This window comes from Etheostoma spectabile, chromosome 11 (assembly GCF_008692095.1).
Source record: "Etheostoma spectabile isolate EspeVRDwgs_2016 chromosome 11, UIUC_Espe_1.0, whole genome shotgun sequence".
Taxonomy (NCBI): domain Eukaryota; kingdom Metazoa; phylum Chordata; class Actinopteri; order Perciformes; family Percidae; genus Etheostoma; species Etheostoma spectabile.
In genome coordinates this window covers 12,604,646-12,619,221 of record NC_045743.1, presented here as the reverse complement: position 1 = coordinate 12,619,221, position 14,576 = coordinate 12,604,646, and the positions used below count along the sequence as shown (strand labels likewise).

Genomic DNA, 14,576 nt, shown 5'->3' with positions numbered 1-14,576 from the left:
AGCAATTTATTGTACAGTGGTTGATAGTCAGTTGTGCTGTTAATGAAGCATCTTCATTGACCTGCAGGGAGATACTGTATCTGTACCAAACTGCGTTATAAAAAGAAGAAATTTAAACCAACAGGAGTTGGCGACAAATGTAGACCCTTTAAAGAACAAACTTTGAGAAGAGGAGGAACTACTAAGCTGTTCTGATGAATTCGGCAATAACAACACGCAAAGACTACACTTTTCCTTGTGTTTCAAATTTTCCACTTCTCTCTAACTGACGTAACGTTTTGCTAACGTTATCTTTGCTAGCAATAACGCTAAGTTAACGTTACTGCACCACGGTGACAGCCACACTGAGATGGAAATTGCTTTTAGCTAATTACCAGTTATATAAGTTATTTATGTAACATGCCTAGCTAGTTACTACAATGTAGCAGCGTTCAAGACTCAAAAGACCAACCGTTAACGGAATGTGAGTGTGACATTGTGAAAGAAAGTGCACCACAGCAACTTATAATGAGTTGAACCAACCTGGCAATCTGAAAGATCTGCTGAACAGCTGAACCAACAGAACCTTCAAACCAAGCAGGTAAAGTTTGATAATTGGTAGAAGATAAGACCGGATAGCTGACAACATCTCAGCCGTTCTGTCACGGAGTGAGCAGTGCAGAGGAGGAGGAGCAGCTCCGGGTAAAAGGTCCAGTTCCGTCTATGGGATACGTTCCAATATGAAGTCGTCCATCCTCACTTCCCTCCTTATCGTACCTTTCAATACATATTTACAACATGCAGTGGAGAGTGTTATTTCGGGACCTATTCACACTGAATTAAAAAAAAGAGGCATTTTCTATTTCTGGCAGCTCCCTGACTAGTTGACCATGAAAAGAACTAATGCCAGCCATCACTTATCTGTAGTGGTGGAATTAGTGTATGATGGAGAGGACTCGTCGCTGCTGCTTAGCTGTTTGATGTGCCATATGACTCTGTAGATCCATCCGGCATATTGCTCCCTTCTGCTAACTGACTACCTCATTAACTGCTGCCATAGAGGTCACACATGACAAAAGCAACAAAGGCACAACACACTAGTTTGATCATCCTTTCCCAGGATAGGCTTTAAAGAACAGGTTTCTGGAGAAGCGTAGCTCCTGTCTGCAGCTCTCCGGCTGCACTGGGGCTGACTGGTGGATGCCAAGTTTTTCTCTCCTGGGATCGCTTGAGTTATTACCATGCTACTGTGATAATTAGTCAAATAGGACTTCAGTTGTTAAAAAGACTTTAGTTCTTTAAGCCATCTGATCACTGAGTCTAATCAGTCATGATTCATGAAACTATGATGTGACTCAGATGGGTTGCATGTAGAATATCTACCTAATCATGTATTTTCCATACATACATTTTTTAGATGTAATAAATATTAGTTTGAAGAAAAATGACTAGCATGTATTGTAGGATTGATTCCAGCTTCAGTAACAGAGTGAAATCCTACTCCATTTCCAGAGATACACTTCTGACACTTAATGTCGCACACTATGACTTTCAATCAGTATCAACACACCCTACTGAACATCTTGGACATTTGCCTGGGTTTAAAGAATCAAATGTCAATTTGACTTTTTTTTAAATAATTTAATCTTTTGAAGTTTTCTTCAGCCAAGTTTGTCACTTCCACCCTAGAGCCCCCTTACACTTTAGAGAACAGTGATTGTTAGACCCAAGGGAGAGTAGTCTTCACTATGGTAATAATTGTAAACAATAAACAGTGATTTTCAGCCGTTTCAGTGCTTGAGTGATCAAATTTTGCTGCACAAGGTGCTAAAAGACTTGTTTCGTGCACCAAGTTACTACCTGACTTCACTTATGAGAGCATCCTTGTAAATATATGCTTAGTGGTCTTTTGTTTTTTAATTTACGTCATTTATTCATCCATCTCTTTGAGAAAGGCATACTTTACTACAAAAGCTTAGCTGAAAGTACAGGAAAGCCCAGATTTACACTACCGGCCAAATGTTTGGGGTCACTTAGAAATTTCCATTGCATTCCATTATAGACAGAATACCAGCTGAGATCAGTTGCATTGTTTTTTTTAACCAGGGCAGCAGTTTTCAGATTACATTATGTGCTTACATTATTGAAAAAGGGTTCTTCTAGTTAGTTTTTTAAAATGATATCAGATTAGTAAACAGAATGTGCCTTTGGAACATTGGATGAATGGTTGCTGATAATGGGTAATGTAGATGTTACATTAAAGATCAGCCACCCACTCAGATCAGCTGGTAGTCTGTCTATAATGGAGGGATATGGATTTTGTAAGTGACCCCAAACTTTTGACTGGTAGTGTAGATGTATTCCAGGCTGAGGCCTTGGAAGCGGCCCGTGTTTAACCTGCGGCCCTTTGCTGTGTCATCCCCCTCTTTCTTTCCCCTTCTTCTTTTCTTTCCCATTAATCATCTCATAATACCACCAATTTATCTAGTGACCTTAGGCTAAATACTGTAGAGCAAAGACTAAATACTGAGCTACATATACCTATATATATATATATACTATATACTAGCTATAAAGTGGCCAATTTAAAACTATAGCTCCATCTTAAACAGCTATAACAGTAAAAAACTACATGTGCATTGCATCGGTATTTTTCAATGGATAATTTGATTTATGATAATAAACGGTCACAGGAGCCAGAAGTACTTTACACTTTAAAAACTTTAAGTACATTTTGCTGATAATACTTCTGTACTTCAAATAATTAGGATTTTGAATTTGGGACTTTCACTTGTAATAGAGTTCAACTTTTATAAGGTATCTGAGTACTTTTCCCACTGTATATTTCTCCTATTCAACAATGAAGAAGGTGGATTGAAGTGGAACTTGAGCAAGTATAGTCACAAATGGCTGAACATTTCTTGGACCAAATCAGAACACCATTATGTTTACCTTTAAACGTAATGTAGGAGCTACAGTTCTACAACACAAATCTGAACAGACAACCTACTGCTGCGATGGATGTGATTCTGTGTTTAACTCCTAGTCCAGGAGCCTGCTGAATTATCACTGGAACTCAAAGTAGGCCAACCAAACTATCCATGTCTTTCTTTTCAACTAAATTACAAGTCTGTTAAAGACAGCTCTGGCACATTCATAATCACTTTCTTTTTTTTCGTTTGACAGGAAAATCATTAGTATTAGTTTGATTCTTGCCCACTATCCAATAGTAACATAATGTCAGGCTAAAAACAGCAATGCTGACAAGTAGTTGGCCCCAGTTATTAAAGTCTGCTCAGAAGGCAACAAAGAGACTGTGTCATCGCCACTGCACTGATGGAGGCTGAGCTGTGGAGGCTGTGTGTGTGTGCTGTTAATGCAAGCTGAAAGGATATGTGTGTGTGTGTGTGTGTGTGTGTGTGTGTGTGTGTGTGTGTGTGTGTGTGTGTGTGTGTGTGTGTGTGTGTGTGTGTGTGTGCGTGTTCTGCAGCAGCCTGAGAGGTTGGGGGGTCAGCGAGGCGAGCTGGCCTGCTATTGTTTAAAGGAAATCGCATCTCACGCATGACTATGGGATGATTATTTGGGATGATGGGACATCAGGGAGACAGTCTTTTACGCACATAAACACACACACACAAACACACACAAACAAAGATTTGCGTAACACACGAGACATGCTGGGAACAGGACATGACAGGGGGGTGTGTGATGTAAATAACGTGAACAGCATCAAAATAGCTTCAACCAACAGTCACCTAGTCTTATATGACAAGTGCTGGCTGGCGGCAAAGCCCAACATGTCTTGTTTGTAAATCCAGGCTGACAACAGCTCTACGGAATCACATATGTGTGTGTATGTGTGCATGCTGCCAGTTAAAATAATAATCTTTATTTCATGTTTCGCAAAAATGTATTCCTGGTGAGAAGAGAAGGTAGAGAGCTGGTTGTTAATTTTAGCAGCAATGCCACTAACAGTTTTCCAATAGGACGGTTTTCACATGCTGTTCCTTAACACATTACCCCACGTTTGTTTTTGTTGCTGATCAACTCCTGCCATGGGGAGATGGCTGGTCATGTTTTAAAAGAAGAGAAAGGGGATTTTTCAAAATGCAACAGCTGGTGTGAATTGATGCTGTCTTTTTCTCCCAGTTTGAGCTGCCTCTTTCAGAGCTTTCCTTGGGAAGTCTCCTCCATCTGGGAAGCAGGCAAACAAGGAAGGACTCACAGCTCATAGACTGAGCCAGAGCTGCGGGATACACAGTCGCCAGCCCCTAATGAGACCGTGGATGCGCATGTATTATGTAAGAAAGACAAACCCGTGGGGAATGCCTGTGGTTTGTCTGTGTGAGTATACCTGGTTTGTGTAAATAGCAGCAGGTGTATATCTGTACGTGCTGGTAACCGTGAGGAAGATGAAGAAATGCCCAAAGAGTATTTGAAGCAAGCCACCACCTGATACTCTATATCACTGTTGATGTACTGTATGTCATGTGTTGTGAGTGAAAAAGAGGAGGGAATCAGTTACACCAATGTGTCTGGTAAAACTGGGAAGTATGGGAGAGTGTGTACACAATTTTCTTTAGCAATAATTAAAAATGGGTGTGGGGGGGTGCAATAGGTAATTGCTCAGTATTTGACATTTTACTTATTACCCTACATTGTTTTAGACAGCTGGCGTTTTTGAGCTGCGTAACCCAAAAATATTTTACATGCAGAACACTTTCCATGTTTGAGCCAGTGAGCCAGTTCCAGTGTGCATACACCAAAAATAATATTATTTAACCCTTGTGTTGTCCTTGGGTCAAATTGACCAATTTTCCTATATTAATGTAATGTTCTTTTTAATTACCCCAAAATAACATGATTGATTCTCTTTGGCAAGTACAAATCTCTACTTTCATTAATTTTGGGGTGTCTTATTCAATATTATAGCATTTGAAAACCAAGTTAAAGTGGTTTTGAAATAGTATTGAGTAAAGGTTGACATATTCCTGTCTGTGATTATCCATCAACATACATTCCTTTAATTTTAGTCTAAATAATTCCTAATTTCTGCTTTTCTAACTCAAACATTAGGTTTAATGTCTATAAATTAGGTTTATTGACCATAAATTCCAAAAGCAACTGTAAAACTAAAGTTAATAAGTTAGTGTTATGTAGTGTTGAAAACATCAAAAAAAGTGACAAACATTGAAAAAAGTGTCAAAAGTGTTGAAAAAAGGGACAAAACGTAAGAAAAAGTTAAAAATAAATTGATAAAAAGCGTCAACAAAAGTGTTAATTTTCAATTCTGACGGGAAGACAACACAAGGGTTAAACCCGTGTTTTGCCTGATTTGCCAAGTTAAAATGTATGCTGTGGAAAAGGGTCTGTTCAAATTCAGAGGTGTTCATAGGCAGACTTTTTTTGTACTTTGTACAGAGCCAGGCTAGTTGCTTCTCCCTGCCTCCAGCCTTTGTGCTAAGCTAAGCTAATCACCTGCTGGCTCCAGCCACTTATTTACCATACAGACATGAGAGTGGTATTGATCTTTTCATCTAACAAGGATGATGACTTTCACTTGTTTACAGGAAGTTGAGATTGTTTTTAAAGGCCAGCACATACAGTGTCTCAGAGGACGATATTTGCTCACAACAGCATGAGTTTCTAACCCAGCCCCAGCTCTCTATGCTAAGCTTTTCTGTCTTGAATGGGAAATCTCCATAATCAAACATTAACGCTTAGATCAAAAGTAAGAGAAAAAAATAGAAGAAACCTCAGGAGAGGCAATTCAGAGTGCGATCCCCTCTCTACAAATGGTTGGATGTGCGCTGTAGGAGCCGAGGGTGAGATGAGGCAGTGGACTGTGCGCAGACAGATTTGGTAATTGTTGTGTCGCCTCAGCTGCAACCGCCACAGGCTTTCCATGGGGAGACAAGCCAAAGGCCAGCTTGTAAACATGAAAGTAAATCCTGATATTTCTGCATGTGTTTGCAGTGGGTAACTTCACACAGCATATAACAACATCCTGGATTCACATCCGGTCTGGGACTCATGTCTCTCTTTTTGACTTACAGGCATTCACAACAAAAAGAGTCACAAATGTCCCAAAAGTAGCCTTGCTATGCCAGAACCTCCTCCACAGCAAGCTGAAGGAGGGTCTGGCTACTCCACATAGCGTTCGAGAATGGGAGGAAAACATGCTCTGGTTTATTGGCATTTCTTTAAACCAATCACAATCGTCATGGACGGTGCTAAACTCCACTCAGAGCCGCTGCAAAATAGTCGTGCGAGAGACAACTTAGATCGGACAGATGGTCTAGCTAGCGGTCTCAATTTACTATGTAGAGATCTGAGGAACAATCAACAGTAATCCTCATCAATCAACCAAATTTAAAATTCCAACACAAAGAAAGCGGGAGGAAATGAAAAATACACGCATCCGGTGGAATTTCCAGCAGCACCAGAGCAATCCCGGAATTGGAACGCAAAGGATATAGACTAGGCTACCCCAAAAGTAATAAACTGCACTTTCATTTTTGTGAATGGGTAAAAGTAACTCAGGAGTAAGCATGCAAGAGTTGTACTTGTCATTTTGTTTAGATTGCTGGTATGTGATAATGAGCTCCTATGAGGTTCTGATAAATAAATCTGAGGGTTTTCTTTAGCCGTTGTAATAGCTGCACTTCTTGAAAACCCATCGAGGGTTTCTTTTACACATAATGTAATGTTACAGCTTTACAGAACTCATCAATATGTAACTTCCTTCCACTTGAACACACTATTCCTTGAACTGTACGGCCTTTGTTTCCAATTTTCAGGCTCAACTCCAACACTTGAATTACGTTTGACGGAAGGAATAGACCATGCAGGTGCATGATCATGGGTCCTTGTATATATGTATAGTCCCTAGTTTGAAATCAAAACAGAGGCAAAGGCGTTTCCTAAATACTATAGATAGTTTCAAATTCTATAGGGTCTAGTTCAATTGTCTGTGGATGCTTTTTAGTTAGAAACATCTATTTCCATGTGCCTGTAGATGCCATTCTTATGAAGAAATTAGACTTGCAAGTTTTGTGTGCTATTAATGTTGTTGTTGTGTGTGTGTGTGTGTGTGTGTGTGTGTGTCTGTGTGTGTGTGTGTGTGTGTGTGTGTGTGTGTGTGTGTGTGTGTGTGTGTTTATCAAATAGATCATCACACTGTTTCTCCTTACTGTCTTCAGGGAGTAGATGCCTTTCCGTTAGTAGATGTAGAATGAGGAGCAGTGGGAGGGATATTTGCTTGCACCAATTAAGTCTGTCATTAATTCCGTGCAACACTCTCACACACACGCACACACACAGATACACACAATGTTTAACACATTTAATTTAACAGTCTGTGAGTCAGTGTGTGTGCCTCTGTTTCTGTCTGAAACCTGTTGTGAGTGAGAAAGGACTGTGAGAAGTCTTTTATTCGTGCTCTCTCACTTTCTGTCCCTTACTTCAGGGCTATGTGCACACAGAGAGACTTTAAGGTGGTGTGTGTGTGTGATTGTGTGTAACACACACATACAGTCACACATTCTGTTTGGGATATGTGCCAGAGAAAATGTAATCTGAATTGGATGCTGCCCCGGATTATGTGTGGTGTATGTGTGACAGTAAGATCATTAAAGCATTTATTACAAAGTCTCCATTAATGTTACTTTCATCTTCCTTAAATCAAAGCACATGAGGGCAGGACCAGTGTGGGTTATCGGTTGGCAAACAACACTTTTGGCTAGATTTAGCTAGCCTGTAGTGTTTCTCCATGAATTTCATACTAAGTTTAATAAGGGGGTTAACATAATTGCATGAAGGATGATAAAAAAGTCTCATTAATACAAGTTACAGTTTCCCCATAGGAAACCAGTGCAGATGATAAATACATAATTACACATCTGTTTTATGAGAAGTGGCTGATACAGACAGGGTCAGATTTTAAATAAAGACAACAGCAATAATGGATCAGTACAGTTCTAGAGACATGTCCTGGTTTGCTAATGTTTGCCAACATTGATTGAACTGTCCACCCGGCCAGAAGGATGGCGGTTGTGTTTTATGTCTAACGTGGTGTTTCCTTCCCAGTCTGCGCTGAAATGCTAATAATGTCTGCTGTTTGGGCTGGAGGGAGTCCATTACGGTGACTGTATCACATCTTTGTCGATCAAGGGACACACACTGGGGGAATGTCGACAAAAAAGGAAGGAAGAGTGAGTGAGAGGCCTGCACGCATATTCTGGGGAAAGTGTGTGTGTGTGTGTGTGTGTGTGTATAATGTGTGTGAGTGTGTATTGAAACTTGGACACAGCGGACACGTGTCACCTCAGCTTCTGCGCCATCAAGCTAAACTGACATAAACAGCCCCAGGTGGCCCTATCAGAGATGGACTTTACATAACGGCTGAGTCACACACAATCTATTTTTATGGCTCTAAGGTGTGTGTGTGTCTGTGTGTGTCTGTGTGTGTGTGTGTGTTCCAGTGCTTCAATCTTTCTGAGAGCAGATTTGAGTTTTAGACCTTTAGAATGAGGGCATTTTTTGTGGTCATCCTGACCAAGCTTTGTCTGTTTTAAAGCGCCATTTGAAGACTCAGGTCCTCAGGTCAAGGTTAACGTTTGAATAAGGATCAGGTAAAGGGAGGCTGGGGGATGCACGGCTTTTTTGAGTGTTTTGGGGAACTGTTTGCCTTTATGAGAGTACATTAGAGAGCTGAGCTCATAGGAAAGGAAAGGAGAGAGACAAGAAGGATGTGCAACAGGATGCCCCAGGCACGTAGGGCTGATGGCAGTGAATGAGTCAGGGTAAGACAATCAAAAAAATACAACACATTCTAGAGAGAGAGAAAAAGTGTCAAAAATAAGTTATGTGATGTAGAAAAAGGAGGCACACAATAAAAGCGGTTGATGTCTGCCCAGAATTCCTTTATTCCTTTATTTGGATCCCCATTAGCTGCTAACAATGTCGCAGCTACTCTTCCTGGGGTCCACAGAGAATACCTGTCCTCTGTCTCTTTATTTGTTAGGGTGAGTAGAAGTTAGTAAGTAGTATGGGCCAGGGATTTTTGAGGATGATACCGTAATCAATAATTTAAAAGTTTACATGTAGTAGAATTGTGCCCTTGATATGTAATGAGAATGACATTTTACTTTATTTGGAAAATTCACTTTCTTGTGGAGAAACTAATGTCAATACTGTTTCTAAAAATTCAGATGATGTACCAGTAAGTAGCGAGCAATAAGGAGTTAATACCTCCAACTAGGCTGAACACTCTGAATTTGTTTTGTTAATGATAGAAAATGTTTAGAAATTGTAATCTGTTTCTGGATATGCATTAGAATATAAACAGCTTTGGAACAACTATACTTGCCCCAGTGGTGTGAAAAGGTAAAAATGCTCTATATAAGGAGGGCCTTGTTAAAATCCATGGACCTGGATCTGTTCCAAATAGTACTCACTTCTTCCTTGGCCTATGGCCTAACTTTCTGCAAGATATCCCGCTCACTAACAAACAAACATATCCACAAACTAATAATGTTTTTAACAGAGCCTAAAATGTATGGATGTAAATTCAATAAATTAAATGTGATTCACCTCAATGTGAAGACAGCTATGAGGTTAGGATTAGAGTCTAGGAGAATGAATGTAGTCCCAAAACAGAAAAACACACAAAAACTGAATAACACACCATCCTTCATTTATTGTCCTACTTCCCTTTGCACAATATTTAAACTTGTTTTAAACATCTTTCAAACATTTGAAATATCAAATAAATGCCATATATAAGACAAAAACTGCTGATAATTGAGACTGTATTTTAACAGTCTAAATTATGTAACATGTGTTGAGTCCAATAAATATTTCAACATTGTTTACATGTAACTATTATTTAACACTATTTAAATAGCACATGTTCAAGGCAGTATGAGGGACAATAATTTAACTCAACGAGCCATGTTCAAGTCCCTGTACCATGAAATATCCACTCATACTGGAGTGTCCTTGAGCAAGACACGTACCCTCCAGCTCCAGTGCTATCAACCCTGACTTCTAACCTCCAAACACACATGAAGATCCAGAAACTTTAAATAAATACTGCAACTTTTAGGTTAGGGTTACATTTCCAAATTTTTAGTAAATCAATAAAGTTCTGTTTAAAAAGTGTGATATTTTACTTTATTTAGTAGCTAGACATCATTGTATATTTGATTATGGACCAAGTAATGATGGAGGTCTACAGCAATATCAATATATGTATGATATCAAAAAAGGAAATATGCAAAAGAAAAGCATTATTGAATGTGGGGTTGTTTTACCGTGAGATGTGGAAGCAGCTTCTGGTCTGTGTACTGAAACACCACATCTCAGTAACCCAAATAGAAAATCATGACCTTTACAGTCACATGTATAGTTTGATGATGGGAAACCCCACTGATGATCTATATTTATGAGGGCAGTATAGGACTTTATTAGCATGGGGGTCTAGTGCTGCGTGTCCATCCATTAAAAAGTATTGGTGATGACGAATAGCTGATGGTAACACACACACACGCACACACGCACACACACACGCACACTTTGTTTCATACAGTTTATAAACATTATGATGCCAAAATATGATAACAAGTCCCTTCTCGACTGCCTCAGGCTTCAACAATTTACTTTTATCCCCACATATTTCCTAAAGTCAATCTCAACTGAACTTGAATCTATCAATGTGTATTAACATTCCAGCATTCTGAAAGAAACTTTTCAGTCTGTGCCTGCTTGTCTCACACACAGCATCACAGCTGATATTACTATGTTGTATATGTAGGAGACACTCCCATATCACATGTATGAGTTGTGACAAAAAAGATAACCAAAAAATGTACTTGTTCCAGCAGTGAAATTTAGACAAAATTAAGGTAAAATGTATTGTTAATTGGCATTTTGACAATCCTTAATGATTAGAATTATTATTTAATCACGTTATTTTAGGTCACACATAAACCATTACCTCTGCCATTACATGGTTAGTAGGCTACACTGCAATATTACAGTTTACTCATGTATTTAATTAAGGAAAATATTTTCAATAAATTTGAGTGAATTTCAGTAATGCTCATGTATGCATGCAAAGGCACACACACACGTACACACACACACACACACACCACACACACACACACACACACACCACACACACACACACACACACACACACACACACACACACACAAACACACCTACCTCTCCTATGCTGAGTCCCTCTGAGCCTTCCCTGCTCCACTTTTTTTTTTTCATCCGTCATTCTGGAGCATGACTGAGTTTAACCCCCTGCCACGCTGGCACGCACACACACAAATGCACCTTTTTCCCTTCTTTCCACCTTAACACACACTGCTGGACACAATCCCAACCAATCCAGGGCACAAGTTTAAACAGACAGACACCAACAGTTTGTGTGTTGAGGGGCGATGCAGAGTGGTTGTATTGTATATCTACTAATGGCTGACAGGAATTTTGTATTTTGTTTGAAGAGGGCTTCTGCCATCCCACCAGACAATCTCCTTTTCTCCACAGGAGAAACACACAGCAGTTTAGGAGGCGGCTTGGTTCCATCTTTGCTGCATCCAGCATTTAGGCTGCTTATGGATTTTTGACTAGCCCGTAGTTCAAAATAAGAAGGTTTGAAACTTTTAAGCCTAAACCTGCACATTCTCGTTGAGTAAGGGGAGATGCTCAGCTGTTTAAATCCTCAGGGGTGTTTAAGGTGGAAAATAGAGACGTGGCGTTAAAAATATAAAAGGGTGGCTAAACTGTTAGCTGCCGTCAATGAATATCATTCAGCAATCGGGGATTGACTAATCCTTTCCCCCAGTAAAAAGGCAATCCGTGTTACATCAAGATGTGTACGATGAATATTATAAAGATTCACAGGAGCCTAAAAAGATGAGCAAACACTTTTGTGCAAATAAGTCAGAGATGAAAGAGTGTTGGGAGGCATCCTCATATTCCTGCTTAACTGTCCTGAAAAACCCTTTTAAAAGCAACATGTCCTTGGTGTGTCCTTCATATTATCCACTTTAGAATGAGTACAATTTGTTGATTTTCTTGGTTCTGAGGTGCTGTGAATGAAAACAAAATGTTTTGAGACCCAGATGAAAACTGGCATCATATCATATCTCACATGTTTAATAGCTTTATGGACCATGTGACAGCATGTAGGCATTGGGGACCAACGTGCCTGAAATATTGAAAGTCCTTCATTAAGCGTGGCCAATAGATGCTGTGTGTGTGTGTGTGTGTGTGTGTGTGTGTGTGTGTGTGTGTGTGTGTGTGTGTGCGCGTGTGTGCGTGTGTGTGTGTGCGTGCGTGTGTGTGTGAGTGTGTGTGTGTGTGAGGTGTGTGTGTGTGTGTGTGTGTGTGTGTGTGTGTGTGTGTGTGTGGTGTGTGGTGTGTGAGTGTGTACAAGTAAATGTAAGAGCATCTTCCTAAACTAAAATTGGACATGTCATGGGGAATATAAATGCGCTATGCGTAAAAGCATTAGCGGTGAATTCGTGATAAGGAGTCAAAAACACGGCACGAAACAGATTAGGAATCAAACGCACAGGAGCCAATAGAGATAATCCTGTTATCTCGTTTGATGTAAAATACCGATGTGAAAGCATCCTCAGAGACCAAGATGAACTGAACATGAACTAATGCTGCGGGGGGGGGGGGGGGGGGGGCAACCTCGTGTAAACATTGTTGTTCTTGACCTTAAGGGACACCCACGCCGTTTACCGCAATGTCACCGGCGGTCTTCTTGCTCCATTAATTGAGAGCCCGCACACGCGCGCCCGCACCATTCTCCGTTTTTCACCAGTTCGATATCCTCCTGATGACATTGTATCACCTTTGAGTATTCACTGTCAGTTACAATCCCGGGTCTGTCATTCATAAGCCGGCACAGATAAATGATCGCTGTCAAGTAGAACGTAAAGGAATTTGGGGCTCTGCTTTTTTTTAGGGTTCGGGATACCGGGTGCCGGTGGAGACGCACTTCGGTCATCTCCTGCCTTCTAACCAGAGCGCATTTAACATTACGCACGACAGGAAAGCGCGCGTGTACAGACATTAATACACACAAATATGCATCCATAGATGACATAGAAACACGCATACATGTCAAGAAAGACAAGACAAAAAAAGACAGCAGACTTACGGGATGACCCTGGGCTCTACGGGCTCCGCTGTGCACCCCATTGTGAAATTCCTGTTATTCCCGTTTGGAATCCTCAAATGCCGTGGTCGCAGTCCACGTCTCTGCAAATGTACCAAAGGATCACATAGAGGATGAGGAGTATGGCGAAGATGAAGAGCGCTACTAGGATGGCCTTGGTCACAGGAGAGATGAACGACTGCATGTCAGGAGCAGAGCCGGGCAGAGCGACGTGGGGCTCCGCGTCCGTCTGTCCTCAGTCTGTTATCTCTCTCGCTCTCCACCTCTCCTCTCCGTCGCTCCGGTAGCAACTGTTGAGGACGGAGCCCGGGGTTTTGTCGTGCACGAACACACACATTTAGAGCCTGACGCACATGCACACGCACTCCGCGACGCGAATTTCTACTGGCGATCCGGGCGCGCAACGCGTGGGGGGTTTCCCTTGCTAGAAGCGGCGCAGGAGTGGGCTGTCTGTCTCCAAATCCACTCTCTCTGGCTTCCTGTCGCACATCAGAAGAGACAGAATGATAACAGCCGCAGTTCGTTCAAAGAAGGTTGCACTACTAAAACCCGATGAAATTCAGCAGGTGGATGTTTAGAATGAATCCAACAGAGACGTCTCTAGACTCAGGATGGAGAAGTCCTAAGTTGTGCGCCGAGCTTCTAACGGCAAACAGGTTGATTAGTATTCCTCATGGTGGTGTGTGTGTGTGTGTGTGTGTGTGTGTGTGAGTGTGTGTGTGTGTGTGTGTGTGTGTGTGTGTGTGTGTGTGTGTGTAACCTATGTGATGGCACTGCGTGACAGACTATCATTTTATCACGACCCACAACATCCCTTTTGCAGCAAAGCTGTCAGTCGAAGGATTAATGGATGGATCCAGATGGTTTTTACATTAAACCCACTTCCACTTGATCCACTCTTCATTGCTAATTTAGACATAGCCTATGTAGGCTAATTCTTTAAAGTTGCTACTTGCCTTAACGCACCCTTTCAAAAAAATACCACAAAAATTCCATGAAAGGTCTTCAAATGTCAGAAACTCTTGTCAAGTCATGGTAAAAGCCTATTTCAGAACATGAACTAGGTCGACAAGGTGACAATTTGATAGGCTAAAGTTTTTTTATGGAAGGGGCATCTGCTTTGACAAACATATAGCCTAGGATAGGCTTACCAAACCTACAGTGGCCCTTTAGTAAGTCAGCCTTGCAGGGGCGGCAGGTACTGTAGACTTAAGCGTCCGGTATACTAGCCGCACCCAAGGCTGCGCGCGCCAATGTGACAAAATGACGTAAATCTCGCTGGCGTGCCACTCTTTTTTTTTGGTTGATGCACAATTTTATTGATGAACAGTCTCCCTGAGTTAGTCAAAAAGCTGTCTCGGAACAAACCAAAGCGACCAGACGTTAT

The 14,576-nt window shown here is 41.0% G+C and overlaps 1 protein-coding gene across 2 annotated transcripts in view; it reads right to left on the bottom strand.

Annotated features, from left to right (window-relative positions):
* Positions 1–13,786, bottom strand: part of LOC116698026 (dehydrogenase/reductase SDR family member on chromosome X) — a 36,000-nt gene extending 22,214 nt beyond the window's left edge. Inside the window, exons 1-2 of one of the 2 annotated variants that reach the window (XM_032529736.1) lie at positions 13,172–13,786; positions 523–756 (exon numbers count right to left, since the gene is read on the bottom strand). In XM_032529736.1, coding sequence (XP_032385627.1) covers positions 523–628 — 106 coding nt within the window. In that variant the 5' untranslated portion in view covers positions 629–756; positions 13,172–13,786. The remainder of the gene's footprint in view (positions 1–522; positions 757–13,171) is intronic. The other variant, XM_032529737.1, reaches the window with a different exon arrangement.
* Between the last annotated feature and the right edge of the window lie 790 nt (positions 13,787–14,576).